Genomic DNA, 25,975 nt, shown 5'->3' on the forward strand with positions numbered 1-25,975 from the left:
GCCTATTTGTGTGCGACACGAACAAGTAATTGGATTTCACGTATGTAATCTAATGAAAGGAGATCACAACATGATTGTAACATTTTCCTTGCTGATTCTGTGAGTGATTACTAATCCATCGTTTATACAGGCTGCTGGAAGTGTGCGTAGACATTTATGTCTTGTTTCATTCTTTTTCATTTTCAGTTTTCAATTTTTGAAACATTGATATAAGTGAAATTTATTTATTTATATGATTTTTTATTGAAAATGGTTTACTATCATTCTTATGTTTTATATTTACATTTATATTAAAAATTTCAATTATTAATTTTATTAACTAATGATAATTTTTTTTCATAATACTTTGATATGACATCGTCAATAATTGAAAATCAATAAAAGACATAAATCCATCCATTGGTACGAATGTATTCTTGTTTACTTGTAAAATCAGTAGAAAAATTAAAAATGATAAATTTTAACGTATATATCAAAAATTAAATGCATTTTACCTTCGTGTTTTGTAAAATGTTGAAGTTTTTCGAGGAGTAAGAAAAAGTAAATTTTCTCCCCACGAAAATAAAAAAAGAGCAAATTCTTTTGGAATAATTACACTACTCTTCAATGAGGTATGATGTAATCAAATCTAGACTATATATGGTTTGGGAAATTACATTTTGCACCCTTGAAGTTTGCTTTCGTCTAACCCATAAGTCTTTTCATTAGTCAAAATTCACTGAATTTGTTGATATTAACCAAAAAACTGAATGAATATTATATTTACCCTCGATTGACTTATTGAATGTCGGCGTGAACATTTAGATTCCTGAATTTTGTACGGGTACAGTTCTTTCGTCTATCATTTTTCGACCTTAGTCTAGGCTATGAAATTGGGTGTTGGTTCTCATATTGGACTATGCATCTATGCTCAAAACTCGAGGCTGCGTTCACTTCATTACTCAACATAGGAAATCATTTCCTATTCGATCAATCACTGTGGCCTCGGATTTTCTGAGCCTAAACGTAGTCCAGAGCGCATAAGAGACACTGCTATCATATACTTACAGGGGACGGATCTTCTTTTCAAAATCTATCATCCTCACTACGCATTTTGGCTGCGCTGAACAATATATATAATGATCATGCCCATGACACAGTTACCTCTAGCCAGATCTAAGAAATAACGATCATGTGAATATCATGGTTCCTCAGGTGTTCAGTAACAACGACCTAGCCTCCAAGGCTTCCATCTAACGATTCCTGCGAGTTAGTTAAGTCAGCTGACCACCTTGTCAACTCACCCACTAAAATTGCATAGACGTCCAATGTCTGCTGCCGATGAAATACGAGACTCATCTAGTGAATAAAATACTTAACACAAGTCTTTATAGGACTTTCGATACCCAGTCTCGAGCTCCTCGACTTAAAAGGTTTCATACTAACTCTTAAAAAAATTTGTTTCATAACTATCATCCAATACACATTCCAATGATATGATTTATTTAATTGGTAGTGAGCATTTATTGTGAAGTTAAATTGTCGTTTAGCGAAATCAATAAACACAACAAAATGTTTATGTCAAGAATGAATATTTACTATATTTATCAAGACAATATTACTTCAATAAATATTGTTGGAACAATTTTTAAAATTTATCGATTCAATTGATTTTTTGATCATATATTTCAATAGTGATTTTCCGAGTGAACGACACATTGAGGAACAAGCATGGCCATCGTGGGTAAGAGCACATAGAGGAGGAGAGGTAAAGGAGTTGATCGAGGGAGCTAGTACCTATGCTCTACCCTCACAGGGCAACAAAGATGATAGAAGAGGGCATGACGTTGATGAGAACAGACCCCGATGGGGTGTGATTAACACCATCTCTGGGGGACCCACTAAAGGATACTTAAGAAATGGAAGAAAAACGAGCTACCTACCAAATGTTGATTAATTGAATATTTGATGATTTGATCGGGAAGGTAATGGAAGTCTATTTTGACGATATGGTCGTGAAGAGCAAAAGAGAGGAAGATCACTTGCATCATTTTAGGGGAATGTTTTTTAGGATCATAAAGCAATATGGCATGAAGTTGGATCTGCCAAAGTTCACATCTGGGGTTAAGAGAGGAAAATTTCTAGGCTATTTGGTGACTGAAAAGGAAATGAGGTGAACCCAAAAAAGCTAAAAGTTATCATTGATATGGAATCTCCTAAGTCAGTAAAAGAGATTCAACGACTGACAGCTACATAGCTTCTCTAGGAAGGTTTCTATCCAAGTCAGCCGACTGAATCCTCCCTTTTTTTAAGATGTTGAGGAAGGTGAAGGAGTTTAAGTGGACGGAAGAATGCGAAATCGCATTCCAAGACTTGAAGAGATACTTTTCCATGCCCTAAGTGTTGTCAAATCTAGAAGATGGAGAATCACTCATGTTGTATTTAGCGATATCTAACTTAGCTGTAAGTTCGGTCTTAACAAGGGAAATAGATGGATGAAATACGTTGGAGTATTATGTAAGTAAATTGTTACGAGGAGTGGAGTTAAGATACCGGAAAATAGAGAAATTCTCCCTAGCATTGGTAACGTCGGCCAAGAAGCGAATGCCTTATTTTTAGGCACACCATATGGTAGTACTCGCTATCTAATCATTGAAGCAAGTATTGTCCAAGCCAGATGTCTGGGGCAGACTGATAAAATCGACAGTGGAAGTGGGAGTGTTTTCAATTGAATTTAGCGCCAATAAAGTAGTGAAAGCCAAATTTTGGCCCATTTTATAGTTGAGTCAAGAGTAAAGGAAGCCTTAGCCCTAGAAGAAAAAATAGAAAAATGGATCGTGCATGCAGATGGATCATCAAATGATGCATGTTGCGTTGCACATATGAAAGAATTTGTATCCTTTAGGCGCCAAATATTCTTGGAGGACCTAGTATACAAATACTAGATATTATTGATGAGACTTGCACATGATAAGTTGTTCTCCAACATGTTTGATGAGTGGTATGATCGGTTGTTCATTTTATCTGGCCATGGTTATGAGCAAAGGCATATTAGTGGTAAAGGATCATATAGAACTTGATTCTTGTGGCTTGTTAGAACATACAATTGGAATTGAATTTTGAAATGTCACTAGGCCCTGATTGGCCCTCTCACATGGGCAATCACCTTGGCACTGTGATAGCGAGCATGATGTGACTTAAAAGATCATTTTTGATAAGTGAGTCATATGAGTGATCACCCTTGCTTGAGGAGTGAAGAAGGACAATGTATAATGAATAGTCGCTTTAGCTAAAGAAGCTAAGATGAGATCATATATTTGATTGATTATGAAGTATGTCCAAACTTCATAAAAAGCCCATTTTGAGCGAAATGTACGAACTACTAGAAGGCATTAACAACTGTCTGGGGGGTTCACAAGTCAGGCGCTTAAATAGCAACTGGACTTAGGTTCATATAATGTTAAGAGCAGTGACATCTCCAAGTTGAGTGGGAGCTCCATCATAACATGTATTCATACTACACGTGCTTTGTGACGACCTCTTATGCAAAGTAACCGAATGGGTCCCTAGTTCATCGTTCTGTGAGCCCATATTGTCTTTTGTACTATTTGGGACTCTACATCATGTCATGAGGTGTGAGCTTGATGATGCTATTTTAATATGATATCTAATGGCGATATGTGATTTGGTCTATCGAAGCATGTCTAGGAAAGCTGTCAAGACCAAGCTAATTCATGTGAGAGGCTAAGAAAGAACTAGTTGGTAAAGCACTTGTGTTCTATTGTTCATAGCTCGGGTGTTCTATTGTTCATAGCTCGGGTGATTGTGTTGTAAAATATCACAACCAATCATGAACATAAATACGCATTTGAATGAATTAAGCATGCTCTATTTATTGAGGGATCTAGAGATGTTTGATTAAGTGCGACTACATAGTTTGTGGAACACAACGAGATGTTGAGTTGTAGGATTATGTTAGTTCGGTGATGACTTAATATAACTCGTCTCCCTATTCCTTCTCATTTGATCGCGTGCCTCATTTCCTGTATGAAAGGATGAATGTGAGATAGAGAATTTGAGATGATGAGTATCATGAAAATTAAGCCAAATATGTATGAGTGAGAGCTGTTGGATATTGGGTTGGGTTTGTGAATCCATGACCCAATATACATCCATATTTGATATAAAATTTGAAGTTTGCCAACTTAATGGTGGGATAAGAATTCCTCTAGGATAAATATTATCTAATAAAGTTTGAGTCTTCTAAATACATGTTGGAGTAAGGAATTATTTGGGATAAACCCTATTTGAGATAGAGCTTGTAATCCTCCAAATGTATGTTGAGATATGGCACCTCTTAGTGATAGAGTTGAGTACATACACGGTTATGATTAAAGAGACAGAAACACAAGTGTGATAAAACAAATGAGTTGACGGTGACACTCTCCCAAAATATACTCTCTCCAAATACTTCCTCTCTCTAGAGGGGTAACTTTGGTAGTAATCCATAGAGGCAAGCAAAGCGTGTTGGCGATTTCCACAACATTTGAAGTAAGACCCAATGTGGGAGATCATGAATGGGTTCATCAAGTAATCTCGAATTAGTGAGAAAGGCGACGTGTTCATGACCCAATCAAGGCATGAGTTTGCCGATGAGTCAAATCCAAATATGTGGATCCGACATACTTCCGTTACTACAAGTTCAGTGATCCATATTTATGCGCCAATGTGATTATATATTTATTGTGCATATAAATAATTATTTATTATATGCGAGATTTATTTATGAGATTATTTTATGAATCCCTTATTTTTCCAACAATTTGATTATACAAAATTTCAAATTATGGGCTCTCTTCTTTTCACAAAAATATAAATCTGGTATGTAATAATACACACGCACACATATGCATGTGCATAATACCTCTCCAGTTTGTTCCAAATCTAGCTATAAATTCTCCAGAAACCACTTGGAGTTTCTTATCTCATATTGACCTCAAATCAAGAGATATTATTATTGTCACAGCTGTTGGCTATCTCAGCATCCAAACTGACAGTCTTTCTTTAACTGTAAACTGACATAGTCTACAGTTACTTAAGTAGAAAATACCTACATCCAATATGCTCTCATCCCCCATATTGCTCATTGTTCCAAAAGGACTGCGCTGTTCTGTTATACAAGGACAAAACATTTTTCTCAGTCATTCCATTGCCCTTTGCATCATAAGCAACCTCATGAGCATTCCCAGTGCTGTAGAACAGAAACTCATTGTCTCCTCCCTTGCACGCTCGTTGCTTGACATTGTTTTCTTCGTTAGCATCAGCAGCAGCAGTGGTGGTAGTCTTTTCTACTAGTTCTTTAAACAAGGAAGACCTGAGGAGGAGGCCTAGCGCAGTTGGCGATGTTGCCTTGTTACAAGGGCTGAGAGGCATCTTCCTTTCTATGATTTCATGATTCTGAGATATTGCAGGACATTTTATGCCGATGGAACTGGTATTTGAGAAATCTGGCTCATTTTTGAGGTTGTTGTAGTTAGAGTCGACTTGCAGAATTGCGTTTTCTGATCTAATCAGGGCTTGATGTCCGGCTGCATTCTCAGCAGGCCTTAGCCATCTGATGTAAGTGCTCAAGTCAAAGTTAGTCACTGCATTGATTCCTCTGTATTCAATTGCTGCAATGTCATAAGCATGTGCAGCTTCTTCTTGCGTACCTGTTACAATGTAAAAGGAATATTCCAAGTTAAGATTGAAGTCCTTACAACACGACTTTAGGAGTTGATTCAAGATATATGTATGTATGAATATCACACACCATAAGTACCAAGATATAGATATTTGTTTCCAAAAACACGACCTATTCTTGCTTCCCACCTTCCGTTATGATGATGCCTTTAAGTTCAAATAACAAGAATGCATAATCAGTAGGAAAATCAGCAACCGGTTGGCTTAAAGGAAAGAAAAGAAAAGGGAACATAAAACAGAACGAGAACTGATATTGTCTGATGTACCTTGCAACACCTCTGTACTTGGATACACCTCTTGCGAAGCCGCTGCTTCTCCTGTATCAAAATTCAGCTCGTTAGATAGTCATTACGGCTAAATTAACACTTGAATCGAGTACCGGAATCATTCTTAATTACCTTCTCAGAGAGGCTAAATATTCCTCCTTGCTTAAGCTTTGCATTATTTCTATCTCTTTGTCATAATCAGATATCTGGGAGGAAGGAATTATATGCATGTCTTATCATCACGGAAATTACAAAAAAATAAAGTATAAAGTTTGTATATGACAGGATCATACAGGGAAATTTGTGTAGGTTGAAGTACCCCAGTACTTGATGGCAGCCAAATCATATGCTCTTGCCGCAGCTTCTTCCTCATCGTATGCCCCTTAAAAATAGTCAACCATAATTAAGTTTTAGCATTCTCCAAGCTTATGTAGCAAAAAGGGTATCTGTATCAATCTCAGCAATCTCAGGAACTCACCAAGATAGACTGTTAGATACCGGCAAATGCAGCCCGCAGAGGATCAGCACATTGTCAAAAGCAACAATGCATTAGTAATAAGCATTACAGTACTGAAATTAGCAACTCAACACAAATAAAATAGTTACCTTGTTTTCCTTTCTTTTTCTGTGTTACATTCCAAGACCCTTTATCCCACAGATGAGCTTCATAACGCCCTGTCCACCGATGTCTGAGAAAAGGAAAAAGCAAGAACCAAATCAAGACCAATTAGAAGCAGAAAACGATAAAACAAATGTTTGTGAATTGAAGAATCCAGAGACCTGCTAACTCCTCGGAACCTTGAGCTCCTCTTGATTGTAGTAGTAGCAGCAGCAGCAGCAGTTGGATCAATCTGCAATGCCTGCGGATGCTGCTGTTGTTCATTGTAGCTCAGCGTCACTAACGAAGGAGATCTCCGGCGCCTCTTTGCACACTTAGTCTCTTGGCGGGCATCCGCTTCAACGATGGCGAACGAACGCTTTTCAGGGCTTGCGCAACTATCCATTTTCATGCTGCTGTTCATCACTTAATACTCCCTAAAGGGCGCACGCGGGTTCATATAAATGAGCAGAAGTTGCACGTCCTTTTGCTTGTTACTTTCTTGTTAATAAAACTTGTCACCATGTAAAAAGACAAGACAGGCAAACGATGATTACGGTGACAAGTTTAGTGTGTTTTTTGTCCGTTTGGCTGAATGCCTAATCAAGCTCACTGTTCAGATTACAGATAGTTGGATTATGATGATATTCATGCTGGATGAACGTTCGATGTTTTCCAGGTTGTTATTCACTTCTACCCTTTATTCCTAATTCGTTGGGGAAGTCCAGATTTTATTTCATAGTTATTTATGTTAGGATTATTAAGCAATGTATGACTGATGATTGAAACTCAAGTTTTAACTGGTATAAAGCTACAAAAGAGTTGAAGAAGTATAAATTTGTTTTAGTAAAACTATTACATTTTTAGTTCTAGTCGTGCATCTTTAATAATTATAAATTGGGATAATTGTACTCTCCTCCCCAGCTTTGGTGTAATTACACATAAACTTCTTGTGGTTTGGGAATTACATCTGGCACTTCTAAGGTTTGCTTCCGTCTAACAAATTAGTTCTTCCTATTAGTCAAAATTCACTGGCTTTGTTGATATTAACAAAAAACTAAATGAAAATTAACTTATTACTGACTTATATATGATTTCTCGTTAAAGGAGCGAGGTTGGCAAAATTTTTTTACAGAAGATCAAATTTAGGAAAAAATTATCAATTCAGAACCAAATGTGCGAGGTCCAAGATCAAATTTGTCAAAATTAAGATAAAATGTATGAAAGATATATAAATTGCAAGACTAAATATGTGTACCATCACAATTATAGAATTGAAAGTATAATTTTACCTTTTCCGTAATTTTCATTTGAAAAAGTATTTTCTTAGAGTTAATACTCTCACATTTTTACTTTAATAAAATGATAAATTAAGCAAATAAGTTTTTTGTAATTAAAAAACGAAGTCTTAATTTTAAATTGCAGCAAATTAATAAGTTTGAGATAGCAGGACTAAATGATAATTTAGAAAAAATTGAAATTTCGTTTGCTATAATATACCATTACTTCGGAAATCCATAAAGTATCATTAAAAGAAAATCAAAATTTAAAAAGATTTTACACTTCTAGTGGTACTAATTTTTCAGTAGGATTGTCTTTTTCTATCGACTATTATCATTACACTTTATTTTAAATTATATATTTAAAAAAATTCATCTCAATCAAATTCATTTCATTTCATTTTTTTCTTATTAACATGAAATAAGATCGCAAACATTAATGACAACCTAAATTTTTTTCAATTTATTCGGTTGAAAATGAATTTGGTCAAGACCCCAAAACAAGTCTCGCAGTTCCCACCTAATATCGCCAATTTATATGTGGACTGTTGTTTTACTATATAATAGGTGTTGTCTATTGTACTAGTAGGTGTTGTTTAAATTTCCCTTATCTGATATTGTTGATGAAGGTATGATCGTTATAATTATCTTTATTAAATATTAATATTTAATAAAAATGATTATAAAATTAAATTATTTTAATTAATAATAGTTCATTGTTTCAAATAAAAAATAAATAAATTCCCACCTAGTATCGTAATGTTACAGAAGTAACTCAAGTATAACAAACAAAACATAGAGAAAACCCTGAATTAAATTGGAAAGAAACAAATTATCACGGTGTAGTATAACATAGGATGGGAAATGTAAGGAGTAACAAACATGTCCTTTTATGCGACAAATTGTTGGATCATGTTTGTTGGTTCTCGAATTATTTTTTTCCTGGGATTGTTCGTCCAGCATATCAGAACATGGTTAATTAGGCTGCTGCGTTCGGCTTCTTTCCTGATTCGAACTTAACAGTTGATTTGTCTCATGTGTTGGTGAAGAAAGTTGGAGATGATATAATTCTACTAAAATTCCGTCTTGACGGATTCAACAATGGAATTAGACTGTATTTTATTATCTCCTTAACCAAATATCTTTTTTCAAATTTATATTAATTGTTGTGACAGTCATTTTTTTTTTTCGAGGTAAATTTGATATATTATAACTAAAAGAAGGCCAAAGTTCATACGAAATCAAAGTCAATATTATTGGAAATTGAGAAAACCAACCTAGCAGAAACCAAAAACAAGCAACCAAAACTACCCTGAAGGAAGCATCCTAAATGCCTGGGAGATGAGTATTAACGCCTCCTACCCACAACCCTCGTAACATCGTGCATTGCGGTTAGCCCACAGCAGCTAGCACACAGTAAAAAAGAAAGCGAAATCAGTCCAGCTCAGAGTCCCGTATGCCGGCCACATTCAAGCATCAGCACTGAGAGAGTCGCCAATCGGTGACACGATAAGGAACTAGAGACACCAAGGTAGGTGCTCTAGACCGAGAAGGCCCCCTTTGAGTCATAGTGCTAACCTAGTTAATCCGTCTTGCCAACCGTCACTTTAGAGAATCCAATCGGCGTCCAGGCCATCAAAAGCTACACGGATAAAGTCCTCCTGCCATAGCCCATCGCGAGTCAGTAGAGAAGACACCCTCAGTTCCGGTGGTAACGAAGGCAGGTGGCAAACCAGATGGAATGAGGAGGGATCCAGGGGTCAGGCACAATGTCCTGCCATCCCCCACAAACCACCGTAACCCTTCCACCAGCAAAGTCCTCGCTGACAAAATGGATCGGCAAGTGTAAGAGCCTCCTCCTCTCCCTACTCCCTCGAAGAAAGTGGCATCCGAGAAATATCTAGCACGTAAGACTTAGCGCAACAGACTGTCCGGATTCGTAACCACCCGCCACGCTTGTTTGCACAACAACGCCTGATTAAAATCCTTCAGGCTCCTAAATCCAAGACCTCCCTCGCTCTTACTATGACACAACGAATCCCACCGAGCTAGTGAACCATGCGATGATCGTCTTGGTGCCAGAAAAAATTTACAGATATACTCTCGAGCTCATTTAGCATCGAATCTGGGGTTTTAAAGCAGTTCATGGCATATGAAGGAATTGCTTGGATCACCGATTTGATCAGCACCTCTCGTCCCGCCTGTGCGAGCTTCTTGCCCTCCCAACTTTGCAGCTTTTGACGGACCCGATCCTTGAGCCCCTCAAATAGCTCACACTTGGAACCCAATGACTGAGGGAAGCCCCAAATATTTTGCATGGCTTGCTACCTCTGGAAGATAGCAGTCAGCTCATCACACAAAGGCTGCAGAACATTCTTGTTGAACATAATCGCCGATTTCTGAGCATTAATCAGCAATCCCGAACCGTCTGTGTAGCGTCTCAATAGCTCACAAACTGCCTCCACCTCCTCAGTCTTGGCTGTGCAGAAAATCATATTGTCATCGGCAAATAGGAGGTGCGAAATTTGGGGACTATGTCGACAAAACTCCATAAATTCGCCCCACCTGCTCTTCGTGTCGGATCATGCAGCTAAGGACCTTGGCACAGAACAAAAACAACTGCCTCCACCTCCTCAGGTTTGGCTATGCAGAAAATCAGCTAAAGAGGATCCTCTTGACAAAGGCCTCTTTTAGGCTTGATAGCCCCGAAGCGGTTACCATTAAGCATAAAGGAATGGAATACAAAGGTAATACATAACTTGATTAAAGAAACCACTCTAGAATGAAAGCCTAGCCTAATCAGCGCTCGTTCAAGAAAAATTCATTCCACGTGGTTGTAGGCTTTGCTGATATCAAGCTTAATAGAAACGTGACCCGTGCGACCCAAATGCTTATGTGAGAGATAGTGATTAAGCTCATGGGCTAGGAGGACATTATCAGTGATAAGCTGACTGGGAGACTGAAACAATACTATCAAGGAAAGGCTTCAGTTGATTAGCGATGGCTTTAGCTATTTTATGGTCAATATTACAAGAGCTAATAGGCCAAAAATCCGTGATGGTCTTCGGGTGAGTACATTTAGGAATAAGAACAATGTTAGTAGCATTCAGATGGGGATCAAGAATCCTATCATTAAGAATTTGCAGAACACACCTAGACGTATCAGCCCCTACAATGTGCCAAAACTTTTGGAAGAAAATAAGAGATATACCATTCGGTTACGGAGGTCTGAGAGGGTGCATTTGATTTAGAACCAATTTGACCTCGTTTAGGGAGTAAGGACGGATGAGCTCTTCATTCATGGTTGCACTCACTGTGGGCTCCATTCTTCAATCACACTCATGTCCGGGCACATAGAGCTGAAGATGCATCTGAAGTATCGTGACAGTCGTTTTTAATGGATATAATAAATAATATTTTATATTTTAAAATATATAAGTAAGAATAAAATATATAAAAAATTAATACATTACATTTCTAAAAAAAAAATCAAATTAATGTATTATGGGCCAGAATATTTGGAATTTGAGATGGGTTGGGGTTTAAATTTCTAAGTATATAAATTTAGATGAGTTGGGCTGTGTAGGATTAAATAGAATCCCGATGGGTTAAAAGCGAAAAATAGTAATCATAATTCGGTATTTGATTTCAAAGGATGATGATAAGTATAATCTAAATACAACACTGTAATATTTCACTCTAAATAAAACGAAGGGCTAATTAAATTTTGCCATTCAAATTATAATCTATTGGAATGAATAGTTCCTAATTAAATTTTAAAATGCATTCAGTCAGTTTAAAGGGAATTTTCGCATATTTGACGCATGATAAAAAATACTAGAGTCGTTCGCTAAGTAAAATTGAAAATTAAGCACTATGCTACGCTTGTTGGAGCCAACTCCTAAACCTACCGGACAAAGTATTATATATGAACGCATGGGAGCCACTTTTAGAATTTTGATGCGCAGCGATAGATAATAGGCTATATCAGATCTTGACAAGGATGTCTCTATATTGCAATAAGGATGTTGTACCACAAAGAATTTTAATAATCCCATCCTACATGAATTAAGAGTTGATAATTAGATACCTTGTAAGCAAGGTGATCGCAATACATCATTCCATGCGAATAAAAAATTAATAAAGTAAATATCTTATAAATTTTGATATTTTCTATATCATACTGCAAATATGGACATTGTATTTTATGGGGGTTGATTGCAATATGCCATCGAACATGAATAATAAGTGAAAATATTTTATACGTTTTGAACGAAAAACTTAAATACATTTGGTTCGCTATTCATTTTTAACCATTTTATTACAGTCGAATTTTGAAAATACATTGAACCAATACAAAAACAATTTTCGCTTATAACGAATTCACAGGTCTAGATATCAGCAAGAGGCGTAGTGCAAAATTTATTGATAATAGCCTTGTATAGGAAATTTTTTCTTTGAGATTAATAAATAGATAGGGGTTCAGCGAAACCTACCGTATAGACATGAATGGCTTTTACCAAAACAAAAAGAAAAAAGAGTGTATAGTGTGTGATCACCTTTGGTCCTGGGAGGGCTAATTGATTTCAAAGTGTTATGAGTACCTAAAAGCTATTATTATTTATGTAATGAAACCATTAATTATCATTCTTGTCTAAAACAGTTCTCTATTAAAAATATTTTATGAAAAGCAAACCTTATAAGTTAGTTTCTATTTCTTATGTTTTCAAAATTTGTAGTTTATTTAGGGAAAAGTATTATTTTAGTCCGCTAAGTATGTGTAATTTTATTTTAATTCGATAACTATGTTCATTTTTATTTAGGTCCAGTAACTTATGAAATTGCTTACTTTTAGTCCTCTGGCAGATATTCGGCCAATTTTACCCCTATGCAAGTTTTGAAAGGTATTTTTAGTCCATATGCACTCATAGGGGTAAAATTGTCTGAAAATCTGCCAGAGGACTAAAAGTAAGTAATTTTTTAAGTTATTGGATCTAAACAAAAATGGATATAGTTATCGGATTAAAATTAAAACTAGGCATACTTAGCGGACTAAAATAATACTTTTCCCGTTTATTTATGATAGTTAACAAAGTTTGACAGTGTTCAACACAATATGTTTATTTATGGTAGTTGTTAGAATTTAAAGCTTCTTAACTGTATTCTTGTCTTTAGATATTGAGAATCATTTTCTTACCTATCTATCCAACGTATAATAAAACATTAATTTCCGTAAACTGAAAAACATGTCTAAAGAGCCTCCACTTTTGAATGTTCAATATAACTTTACTAATACAATTTAATACTTTTTCACAATATGCTCATTAGAATTTGTTTGTTTGGCATCTTTTGAAATTTGCTAAATGTATTCTATTTGTATTCCACTTCAATATTAACTTTTCCCTTTATTCCTTTTATGTTCATCATATAAATTTTGGTGAGATACAACAGTTAGTGTGAAATACGATTATTCTTATTGTAGATTGATTGCTTTTTAACCATAAAAATGCAATTGATTGATGGAAAAGTGAATATCATCGCTCATGCAATAATAAATAAATAAATAAATCCATATTAAATAAACATATACGTCAAAACGAGTAAGTAAAAAAAAGTCTTTTCCAGCTACCAAAATCACAAGACAGGAAAAAAATATTAGGACCTTATATAAATTTATATAATAATTGCTTATTAATTATGATTTAACTTTTAATTTTCATACTACTTGAAAATTTCCATGGAGGAGTACCAAATATTTGAACTTGATTTGATCATACTGCTCGAGAAATTCTAATTTAAGTTTGGATTCATTAGATCGGAACAAATAATATAACAAATACAATACACTGATCGTGTGGATAGTGAGAGTGACCAATCACATGACAAGTGTATCATATTTATTTATATAATTAGTTTTATTCCATCGAACCTGATTTGTGCAAGAATTTTCCGTATTACTTTGTTTCTCAAAACCATGGGACCCTCCCAAAATAATGTCATTTAGCTTTAATGAAGAGAAGGAATAAAACTACGAAAATAGTGGGGGAATCAAGAACGGTACAAAGAGAAAGAGAAAGGAAAGTGTGAAAAAAGCAAAAAACATAATGCTAATACAAATAGGTTCTTGTCAAGAAATCTGCATTGGGTTTTATCAGTCACTCGTTCCCACAGATTTGTAGGGCACCCACATGAACTTCTCGTTGCCTAAAGTCTTTGGAAAGATTCAATATGTTTCAACTTTTTCCTTTGTTTTTGTCTATGGGGCTTAGACTGAAAACAGTATCCTATACCTATGGCAAAGACTTGGATTGGACAAAAAGTTGGACATGTTTACTGCTTTAAGTGACATTGATGTGTGCGAATGACAGGGAAAATTTTCACTTGTTTTAGTATGATTATTGTTTCTTAGGGCATCTTTGTGTATGTTGGGTATGAACATTTTGCTTCATTTCTCATTTTAATATGCTCGAGGTGTTTAAGATTAGGGAATATTGTGTTGTGGATTTTGGCTTTATTAGATAGTCGAATGTTAGAAAATACGGATCTTGACATGTTTTGTAATAACAAAAGAGTTTGAGGCTTTTGTGTAAATTTTAAGACTTTAGGGTAAAGCCCGCGTCATATTAGAATAGGAGAAAAGGGTTAATTGTATTTTATAACCTCTTACGAAAATATTAATATCCATATTATTTTTACAAATACAAAAAAATGGCAACGAGACTCTTGAATTTTTAAATAGAAGCTCACTATCTCCCGCGTGAGGGAGTACGTCAGGGAGTTAATTGACTTCCTTTCTATTTTTTTTCTTTTAAGAAGAATTTTTTTTATTATTATTATTTTTATAGGAGGTTTTATTGCATTTAACGCGGGAGAAAATATAGCAAATTACTGAACAAACGGTGAGCACCAGAATTGTTGGACTTGATGATGGGTTTATTTGTTCGGATCAATTGGATTTTTCTATTTTGAGGTGGAGTCTTACAGTAGTTTTCTAAACTCGTTAATTATGAAATTATTATTAAGACAACATTAATGATCGAAAATTCTGATTCAAAAATTAGATTTATATATATATTTAATTATATATATTTACTGTGCCATATACAATATAGGTGGCAAAAACAATAATTCTAAAAATATAGGTGGCAAATAATAATCTACAGTTAATTAATTCTTACAATTAGAAGCCTTCGGCTGCTGAAATTTCAAAAGTCGTCATTTGTTGAGTGGACAAAATTAAGATTTTTTTTTTTAATTTGGAATTTTTGTTAACTGAGAAGTTTTCTACCTTTTATCCGCTATACTGGTGCTTAAATTTAAATTTATACCATGTATATAATTATAAATTATAAAAATAAAATTATTATTTTATATAATATAGTTTTAAATAAAAAACTAACCCTCATCAGCGCCCCCACCCCCACAAATCCATCCCCCTTGCCGTTACCCACGTCTCCCAGCAAAGGTGGGTGACGTTGCTGTCGCCTAGCGCAGGGCGAGGGGATGGATTGGGGGAGGTTCCGATGGCGAACGGGTGAGGTTTATTTTTTAATAAAATTTGTAATATATAAAATATTATATTATTTTTTTATAATTTATAATTATTTATAAATAATAATTTTATCTTTCATAAATTTATATCTTTATATTTTTTGTAATGTTCATAATACCCTTAAATTGATTTTTTTTAAATTCTTTTTAAATTGATGACTTATTGTGTTATATATTTTATTCTAATTCATGATATATTTTAAAGCATGTAAGATTATTTATTATATATACATAAAGACAACGCGCCACGTCAACTAATATATTATAAATTCAAAATTTGTTTTCATGGAATTAGACGTTTTTTTTTTTTTTCATGTAAGCACTTACATAGCAAAGTATAGAGAAAAGAAAATATCCAGTCGTAAAATAACCCAAAATAAAAAAGTGTTTCAGTCTTTTTTTCCACATCATTGTTTATACAACAGGAATTTTTTTTCCGTGTAATTAGCGCTTACGTCGCAGAAAAAAGTAATTAAAAAAAAAGCTCGATGATCAAAAGCCCCAAAAAATTTGCGCTAGTTTTGTCAACTTGCCACCTTTAAAATTTGTTGGCCGGAGTCCTGCAATTACAAAAAAATAATTTATTGTAGGTTATTATTTGTCACTCTTATATTTTGAAATCCTTTTTTTGCCACACTTTATATACACGATAATAATACAATAAAACTTATATATGTGTACAAAAAATAATATAGACTCTAATGATATATACTCTTTGTTAATAAAATCAGGACGTTGGATTCCCAGTGGGGATAGTAATGTGTGTAGCTAATAACAGGCAAGATCTAGGTCAAGATTTGGTGGAATATACATCAACTGGAAACCATTTTTGGGGAAAAAAAAATTAACAATAAACCCCTTTCTCATTTTCGAGATGTTGCAATCATGCCTCAAGCCCAATTAAAGTTTACCATTAAAATTATATATTTAGCATTTAAGCAGGCATCAAATCTTATACTTTCTTTTGTCTTGATATACTTCGTGGAATCTGTGAAGCCATTACATGAACACCTGGCCTACCCGTCAGCCTATAATAGTTGTGGATCAAAAAGCACAAGTTCCGGCGACGAAATTCGAAACGATATGACCATCACAAGTTTTGTTTCATTTGGGTAGGAAAAATCCAACAGTAATTGGAGTTAATGTTTTCATAATCGAATCGGAGATCGAACTGATTAAGTTATCAAATTATTGGGATTCTGATATGACCGATCAGGTTGGATAAAAAATCGATTGACTTGCACCTTATTGTTTATATATATACACATATCATACATCAATATATATGATATATCAATATTTGGTTAAACAAAAAAATGAGAAAAATAAAAATAAATTTAGAAGAAATATACTATCCAATTTAATATAATTAATGCATAATTTCATTATAAATATTGACTGAAATAGACAAATAATTAAATAAAAGTAGTCAAATTTATTATAATTTGTAAAATCATTATACTTTTTGCCTTTTGAAGTTGACATATGAGAAAACTTGGAAGTTTGGATGAACTTTAAGGGCTTGAGGGTTGAGGCAAATCCAAATTGCAAAATGAGTAAGGAAAACCCTATACTTTCTCTCCTTTACTATAACGTTTTTTCAACTATATTTTCTTAAATAAGTCAAACCCAATCTTGACCAATTATTAGACGGACTAATTTTGACCAGTGCGCACTGATTTTTTTTTTTTTTTTGCTAGTTGTTCTATACTTATGAATCAGATTCCGAATGCATGGCCAATTCCTGATCGAACTGACTGGTCGAGGCTAGTTATGAAAAAATTTATTAGGGTCACAATATTGTAGGACTTTGCAATGGAAAATGCGGTGTCTAGCTTCTGGTATTTTTGTCCACTACTTTGTGGCAGAGTTTTGCGTCGACAATTCAATCACAAATTTGTGATAGAAATTACGATAATTTGCCAAATCAAGTTGTAGTGCCAATAATTTAGTTATTAATATAATTTATAGAAGAAACAATGTGAGTTAGTTCTACAAATCTCAAAAAGTGATTTATGGCTAGCACAATTTTCTCGCGTGACTGAGAGTCCTTTTCCTTTCGAATGAGGGTTTTCGTGAGTTTCTCTGATTTCTTGGAGATCGACGACCTAGGTTTAGGTTTTCATGTCTTCCTTTGAGGTCTATCCAATTCTATATTGGATCTCGTTTATCTGGCCACTTGATCGTATGACATGCAACACTAATCAGGTTTAAGTGAATAGGATTTCAAGTCCTTAATGATCCTGGCTCTTTTAATTCTTTTTGTTTCATCATAGTGCACTTGATGTCTCTATCCTTCAATTTTCTTTTGATTACTTTAGAATTTCCATGATATTGCCATTCTCGTTTCTTACTACGTTATTTTTTTGTGTCTTTGGTTTTCGCTGATTTTGTCTTTGCAGTGGGCAGGATTTCGTATCTGATTTGTTGCCCCCACCCTGGTGCAGATAGGCTGTACTCCAATTTTGAGACATCCAATGGAGGAGGATCTAACAATAAATTTATGGACATGAGGATGGATACAAGCGGTTTTTTCATGGTTGGGAAAGTCATCATATGGAAAACCCTAAATTTTGAAGCCTTTTGTTCTACATTGATTTCGGTTTTAATCTAATTTGTGGTCTTCATATTAGGGAAATTGAGGATGATAAAACTTTCCTCCATTTTCAGCACCAACTGGACAGTAAGAGAGTTCTTGATATAAGCCCGTGGGAGAATGAGAAGGCGCTAGTGGTTCTGCAAGAGGTTGAAAGAGATGAAAATCCTTTACATTTTGAATTAGACTGATTCAATTTCTACATAGATGTCCATAATTTGTTGATGGGGACGATGAAAAGTGATGTGGCTACATTTATTGGGAATTGTCTAGGCAGATCTCAAGATTTAGACTTGGATACTTCAAGAAATTGGTGGGGATCAAGAATACGTATGAGCGTTAGCACCAATATTATGGAGCCCCTAACTCAAGTTCCTAAGATTTTGTGTTGGGGGGGGGGGGGGGGGGGGGAATCTTCTCATCTTCCCTTATGAGCGGCTCAAGAAATTCTGCTACTTGTGTAGAAAACTAGGGCATCTAGTCCGTATGTGTGAGACACAATTGGAACTAGGGTTTACTGATCCAAGTGATGATTTTCCATAAGAGGGTTTGCTTCGTGCTGTATCGGGGAATAACTCTAGACAGGGGGTGGCACCATCAAGTCGTATGCTAATTTATCTCAAGCAATTCATAGAGTTCAAAGGATATCCAACTTTAGCCCTCACAAACCTATTTCCCACACATGCCTTGATCTCAATGTGTAACCAGATCTCGAAGTCTATAAAAATGGAGTCATTTAACTCACGAACCATACCTGACCTTACTTTGATGCTACCAACAAATAATTGTTATCTGTGTCCCCCTACCCAATTATTACTCGTCCCTATACTAGGTAACATCGACCTACTAACTCAGTTAGCAAATGACTAAAAAAACATCCAAAACAAATTCATTCCCAGCTAGAAGGAAATTTGTCTACCCCTTTGAAATGACAAACATCAAAGATGAATCAGACATATGTTGAGATACAACTTAAAATTTGTGGAAAGAAAAATATCGATCCAATAATTAAGACGTCAGAGGTTGTTGGCAGCCCCGCCAGATGACATGAAACTCTTAATCTAGAACTATCAAGGAATTGGTGGTGCTTTGACAATACATGGGTTGTGCCACCTCATTCGTGCACACTGTCCTGAGGTTGTTTAACTAATTGAAACAAAATATTGTCAGAGTAGAATTGACTTTCTCAAGATGCAGTTAGACATGTATGGGTTTGGAGTGGATAGGAGAGGAAGAATGGAGGGATTACATTATTTTGGCTTAAATCAGTTTCAGTGCAGGTGCAGAATTTTTCACATAATCACGTTAATGCTATAGTTGGTGGTGGGGATGGCTCTTCAGGATGGCGATTCACTAGAATTTATGGAGAGTCAACGCAAGTAAATGGAAGGATACTTGGTCTCTTTTTTTATGGCTTCACTCAATGTCATGACAAGCATGGTTGGGGGGGGGGGGATTTCAACATTATTGGCAAGCATGGTTGGGGGGGGGGGGATTTCAACAAAAAATTATTGGCAATTTGGAGAAAATCGGTGGAAATTTGAGGGCTTCTTGACAAAAATCTGATTTTAAAAGGCTATTCAGGAAACGAAGCTAAATGATTTGAGGGTTTTGTTGAGAAATATTCATGTGGTGTAATAATGAACTAGAGCTGGAAATGATTCGCGAAAGGATTGACCGAGTATGTGGGAATTAGGAGTGGATACAGAAAAGTTTGAATGTTCAAGTGACGCTTACTCAACGATTTGCCTTTGCTCATTAATTGATGCCCATAATTATTCACAATACTTTCGCTTTGAAGGTGTTCCGCGTTGAATCAACATGGATAAACCCACCAGAAAGTGAGAAGATCATCAAGAAATTTTTGGGAGATTCATGACCTTACTGAAACAAAATGCTCTAAAAGGGATGATCGATCGATGCAGTTAGTTGCCAAGGCTTTCAGACAAAAATTTCAATGCTATAGAGTTTAGGAAGAAGGTTAATAATCCGGAGTTCAAGATTGCAGATTTTTTAGGAAAGAACATCTAGATTGAGAGTAAAAGCATGAAAGAAGCTCTTATGAAAGAATTAGAGGAACTTATCTTAGAGAAGAGTCTTTTTGTCAACAACAAGCAAAGTCTTATTGGATGAGAGAGAGGGACCAAAACACAACCACATTTCCACTCCAAAGCATCTAGATGTTTTCATACTAATTGGATTGAGAGATTGAAAGATAATGATCAGAATTAGCTGATGGAAGGGGGAAGGATTCAAAAACTTATATTAGAACATTATTAGAGTGTCTACTACATAGATTTTCCTTTGGAGGACGTCAAAAAAACTGGGGTTGTAGGTTTGACGGCTAGGGTACACGAGCCTATGAATGAAAAGCTGTTGAGACCTTACACTATTAAGGAGGTCACGAGTGCCATATTCCGAATGACTCCTCTCAAGGCCCTCGAGTCGGATGGTATGCCTCATATTTTCTTTTAACACTATTGGCATATTTTAAAATTTGATGTATGTTGTATTGCACATTCTTCGTAAATATTATATCTATTAATATTTTAATCACACAAACATCGTTCTTATCTCTTAGTATAAACTTCCAGAATCAATGACCTAGTTTCCCCCATTCAACCTATGTAATGTACTCTACAAGATCGTTAAAAAATCTCAACAAACCAATTGAAACCATTTCTTGATAATATTTTCTTTCTTTATCAACTGGTATTCGTCCTTGGTAGATTAACCACGGGTGATGTGATAGTAGCTTATGAAGTGAACCATCATCTTAGAACCAGATCAAAAGGAAAATAGGTCACATGACTTTTAAACTCATGTTAGTAAAGCTCAAGATAAGCTGGAGTAGTTTTTTCTTCGGCGAGTCCTCTTAAAATTGAGCTTTCATAGTCGAATCGTTGATCTCATAATGTTTTTTGTGTCTACTATGTCCTATTTCTTTATGTTGAATAGTTCAAGTCTTAGTTATCTACATCCACAAAGGGGACTCTAACAAAGAGTATGTGTACAGAAGCTCTTAGTTCACTTCTAGAACAGGTGGATACTATAAGTCAATATTTCTTTATGGGTTCTGAAAGTGTCACACCTATTATTTGAAGAAGATACCTTCATCTAGTGTTGATCATCTAAGGAGGCAATTCGAGCCATTCATGATGTTTTGCAGATGTATGTTGCAGCATTCCGAAACAATAAACTTAAATAAATAAGTTGCATTGGTTACCAAAAATACGGATTAAGGAGTATTGACGAGTTTGTCTGCAATCTTGGGATCCAATTTGCAACTAGTCATGATGTCTACATGGGGTTTCTAGAGGTGGTAGGCCGATCGAAGAGGGTTATGTTTGTGTCTCTCAAAGATAGAGTTAGGGCAAAGATTAGAGGATGGCAGAACAAACACTGTCTCAATCTGGTCATGAAGTCTTTATTAAGGTAGTGACCCAAACTTTATCGACGTATGCTATGAGTGTGTTTGACTTCCAAGTATCGCATCTGAACAAAATTGAGACTCTGATTGGGCCTTTCTGGTACATAATGGGGATTCACACAAAATCTACTAGGTCACTTAGTGAAAGTTGTGTAGTCGAAATATAAAAGAGGATTAGGTTTTCCATCACTTAAGAACTTGAACACCATCATGCTTGGTAAGCAATTATGGAGATGGTGGCAGAAATCGGATGGTTTAGTAGCGCGCATTCTTAAATCGCGATACTATCCTAACATGAATCCACTAGAGGCTTCAATCGGATCCTTCCCTTCATTGGTATGGAAATAGTTTGTGCGGATTGTAAATAGAAGTAGGTGTGGGGCCGAAAGTAAAAGTTTGGGGTGATTCATGGATCCTAGGGAGTCTACTTTCAAAATTGTCACTCCAGTTCTGGTGTGCTGTGAAAATATTCGTGCTGAGGCACTAATTAATCCATTCATTAAGCAATGGGGCTTTCGCATCATTGACCATCTATTCTAGAAAGAGGATCGTGACTAAATCCTCTTAGTCCCTTTAGGGTGGAATTGTCCTAATATCACCCAATGCACTAGGCATCTATGGGCTTCTACAAGTCATGTCGGTCTATTTCCTAGCATAAAACCTTCACATGAAAGGATTCCTCTTCAATGGAGACTAATGCATCGTGGGGATTTATGTGGTATTCTCGTGTCCCTTATAAAGTGCAGATGTTTGCCTAGAGTTTGGCTTTGGATGCGTTTCCTACATTGACAAACTTTGGTTGGACGAAGAGTGGATTTCGATGAGTATTCTGAGATTAGTGACACACCCAGTCCAAAACATTGGAACATATTATCCTCCAATGCCATTTTACACAGAAGTCTAGGGAATGTTGAACATACGTTGGGACTTAATATCAAAATGGCCGAGTATCAGGGGAAGGTTAGTTTCGGCTTATGGTTGAAGAACTTCAGGGGGTTGAATTTGAATTTTGTATTGTATTTTTCTAGTTCTTATAGTGGGCAAAAGAATAAGAGGGTAATGAAAACAAATAGAGATCTTACTAGGTGTCGTATTGATTATCGCCCATATCTATCGGCTTATCAAACAACATACAGACAAAGGATTAGGAATTTCAACGAGAGAAGTATGCTTTATTGGAGGCATTCACTTGTGGGGGTGATTAAAGTAAGTGTTGATAGTGCTATTTTGTAGGAGTAGGAATTATTGCAAAAGACTCTATAGGCCAAGTGGTGGTATGACTAATCACGCGATATAGGGAACATCATCAACAAAGGATGTTGAATGGTTGGTTATTTGAGAGAGCTTCAACCTTGTTGGTCGAAGGGGATAGCAGAAGCTGGTGATTGAGAGTAACAACCTGTTGATTATCCAGTGACTGTGTTCACAAACTGATGATAATTCATTTTTCAGTCCTTCATGTCATGACATTCATACTTTATCTTTAATTTTCGATCAAACTTCTCTTTTGTCCGTAGAGCACTTAACACTGTAGCTCATAAGTTAACTCGTGGAACTAAGACCTTCGAGAGGGTCTTTCCTTCACTAGCTCGATTGTTTCCTCTTTCTTTTCAATCGTTTCTACTGACTTGGTTTAATGATACCTGATTTCCCTTTCAAAAAGAAAAAAAAAAAAGAAGAAGAAGATGGTCTGTGACAATATTTGTGATGGAATTGATATAGATATTCCCATAGAATTTGTAATGAACTTCTAATATTTATTTTTTTATTTAATTAAAAATAAGTATTTATAGAATGCAGTAGTTGAGGCATTAAAAAAATATTATTAAAAAATAAATGATGTGAAAAATTGTTAAAAATTAAATAAAATGATCCCAAGTTATCTGCATGAGGCTCGCTTCATCAATACCTGGATCCGTGTGTAGCCTTGGAGAGGAGCCAATTAGGACAACAATAGGAGGCTTGCTTGGAGGCTGATGGAACAATGTACCAACGGCCACCAAATACTTGGAGCACTTCATCAAACCTGCTCTGTATATTGAATATTCCTGACAACTCTTATTGCAATTCCTCGACTTGTTATCCCATTGTTCCAAGTGATTGTTATCTCCCAGCGATAGAATGGAAGTGCTAAGATAACGGATGATCAAGGTGGATGGTGGTTTGGGCTATCCCAGGATTGGCACAGACCAGTCCCGAAAAACCTAGTCCAAGACCGACCTACTACTATTCATGGTTGGTCCTGGGCCTTTAAATGAGTCCAAATTGAATCTATTTTTAAACCCAAACCAAACACATGGAGCAATCCGATTGATGGTCAGAAGTATCTATTTAATTTTTTATATAAAATTAAGGTGTTTTTTGCAAGGGATAATTTCACTTTTCATACCAAAACTATACCCTAATTTCAGTTTTAGTACCGCATGTTTTCAAGTCATCAAAATTGGTATCCGAATTTAATGATTTTTATCCACCTGAATACCCCCGGTTATGTGGACCGTTAAAATCAATGTTAAATCCATTTTTGGAAGAAAATTTAGGCAGTAGATTGTCTAATTAACGGCATTTTTTGCTACCATTTCATTCACCACACAAATTAGAGTTGAAAGAGTCAAATTGAGAAAAAATTTGCCAAGAATGATGAATAGAAACAGAAACTGAAAATAGACTAACGAGCAATGGACAATTACACTTGTCGACAACAATACTTAAACACTTAATTAAATCCCTTCATCAATTTTTAAAACTAGCTCAACAATAAGAGTTCTACTAACAGTCTAAATATCAACAATTCATGTCCAACTGAATACACTAGCAACAAATACAAACAAATAAATAACACAGGCCTAACAACAATAGTTTTTCATTTATCATAGCTAGATTGTCCCTTTTCTGTTTGTTGAGTACCAAGGACCGCCCTCGAATTTAGGAGGGTGATAAAGTTCATCCCTCCTCTCACGATAACCAGAGAGTTGATCCTTGAAGAATGAGTAAACTATAAAACTGCAACCAATATAAGATGATGAGAGTTAGATTACTTGTTATAGGAAACGAAAAGGTGATTTTTTTTTTTTATTATTATTATCAAACTCCGACTACACTTACATTTTCATTAACTAATGAAATATTACTTGACTTGCCAACTAGCTTCAATTTCATATTTTTGCTTCCAGCTTTCCTGATCTAAAACACGAAATCCCACGTTATATATGATAACATAGTAAATAATAAGTGAAATAGATAGATTTGCAACTTACAGGCACTTTTTTCCATCTTGGAACTCTTGTTGCAGGTTGTGAAGAAGCAAATTGTGCATTGAAAGGCTCCAAAGATATCGATTGAGTATGCTAGCTCTCTTGAGTGCTGGGGGGTTGAGATGTCCCAATAGGCATCTCTTCAGCCTGCCCACTCTTCTTCTTACATGTCCTAGCATTGTGCCCTACAACTCCACATTTGCCACATTTTAGACTTTTCGGACACTTCTTCAATCTTGTTGTGTTGGTTGTAGCAGGTGGTTCATCAGGCTGTCTTTGTCTCGTTTTGTTTGGCCTCCCAGGTTTGTTTTCATTCTTGGGTGGCAATGGTGCGGTAACTCACACATTAGCCAAAGTCTAGCACCATTTACTTCTTGGATTCATGCTCATAGCACCTCAAATAAGTACTCACCTTGCAGCATAAACACAAAATATGGACAAAGCATTTCAAAAACAAAAATTGAAACTAAAAAACTGAAACTAAAGACTGAAGAAACAGATACAGAAACTAAAAACCAAACTTTTTTACCGACCTTGGGGAACTAAAAACCTCCAAAGGAGGCGGCGAAAGCTTATTCGGAAAAGAAGCTCGAAACTAACATCTTGATGAGAGAATGAGCGCTCTTCATTTCTAGACCAAATAGCTGATATATTTTGTCTGCAAGGGATACCTGTTAAATCGCATCTTCTACAACTGCAACTTTTACTCAATAGGTCCACATTGTGCTGGTCAAATGGACCCATAATTTTGAAATGCCAGTCATCTAATTTGATAAGATACATTTTGGTGCCTCTTTGATATTTTTGGCTAGGACACCTTTTATTTTAGGGCAGAACAAGACATCCCGTTTTCTAGCTTTATCCCTATTCACTTGCATCCTAATTGTCAACAAGTTTAATGGTCTCAAGCAATGTGATGATTGGTTTGCCCCGTATAGGAAGTATGAATGCATTGAATGACTCACACATATTATTGAACAAAATATCACATTTTGGTAATGTGCTAAAATGTGACCTAGACCATTGGTTTGCTGGCTTTTCTACCAACCACTTGTATGCATTTTCATCCAACTCCTTCAATTGCTCCATTTTGACTTTGAACTCTTCAACTTATAGCTCGCCAAATCTCCAAAATTTTTTGCGATACCAATAACCCTTCACTATATAAATGGTGGGAAGCAATTTTTTGTGGTCAATTTCTATTACAAATAGAGGAAAAATGGGGACGAGTATTTGGGGATTTAGGGCTTTTGTGAGAGAGAAATGAGAATAACCTCTG

General features: G+C 35.5%; 2 protein-coding genes and 1 long non-coding RNA gene across 4 annotated transcripts in view; 1 reads left to right on the forward strand and 2 right to left on the reverse strand.

Moving 5' to 3' along the window:
• The window catches only part of LOC105156013, a gene marked incomplete in the record, with an annotated part of 7,296 nt that extends 7,169 nt beyond the window's left edge, over positions 1-127 (forward strand). Inside the window, 1 exon segment of the mRNA XM_011072028.2 lies at positions 1-127.
• Positions 4,834-6,996, reverse strand: LOC105156293 (AP2-like ethylene-responsive transcription factor At1g16060). 2 transcript variants are annotated; one of them, XM_020692057.1, is made up of 8 exons: positions 6,768-6,996; positions 6,594-6,676; positions 6,466-6,474; positions 6,281-6,369; positions 6,120-6,193; positions 5,988-6,038; positions 5,801-5,868; positions 4,834-5,690 (listed from the first exon to the last, which is right to left on the reverse strand). In XM_020692057.1, exons 1-8 carry the CDS (start codon positions 6,989-6,991, stop codon positions 5,107-5,109), a joined length of 1,182 nt encoding a protein of 393 aa, XP_020547716.1. In that variant the 5' UTR covers positions 6,992-6,996; the 3' UTR covers positions 4,834-5,106. The 2 variants fall into 2 exon arrangements, with proteins under 2 accessions (XP_020547716.1, XP_011070692.2); XM_011072390.2 differs by having other exon boundaries at positions 5,792-5,868.
• Positions 24,128-25,449, reverse strand: LOC110011611. Its single transcript, XR_002286637.1, has 4 exons — positions 25,230-25,449; positions 24,700-25,108; positions 24,548-24,625; positions 24,128-24,445 (listed from the first exon to the last, which is right to left on the reverse strand). It is a non-coding gene; the product is annotated as an uncharacterized LOC110011611 (long non-coding RNA).

The sequence above is a fragment of the Sesamum indicum genome, linkage group LG2 (genome assembly GCF_000512975.1).
Source record: "Sesamum indicum cultivar Zhongzhi No. 13 linkage group LG2, S_indicum_v1.0, whole genome shotgun sequence".
In the NCBI taxonomy this organism is placed as follows: Eukaryota; Viridiplantae; Streptophyta; class Magnoliopsida; order Lamiales; family Pedaliaceae; genus Sesamum; species Sesamum indicum.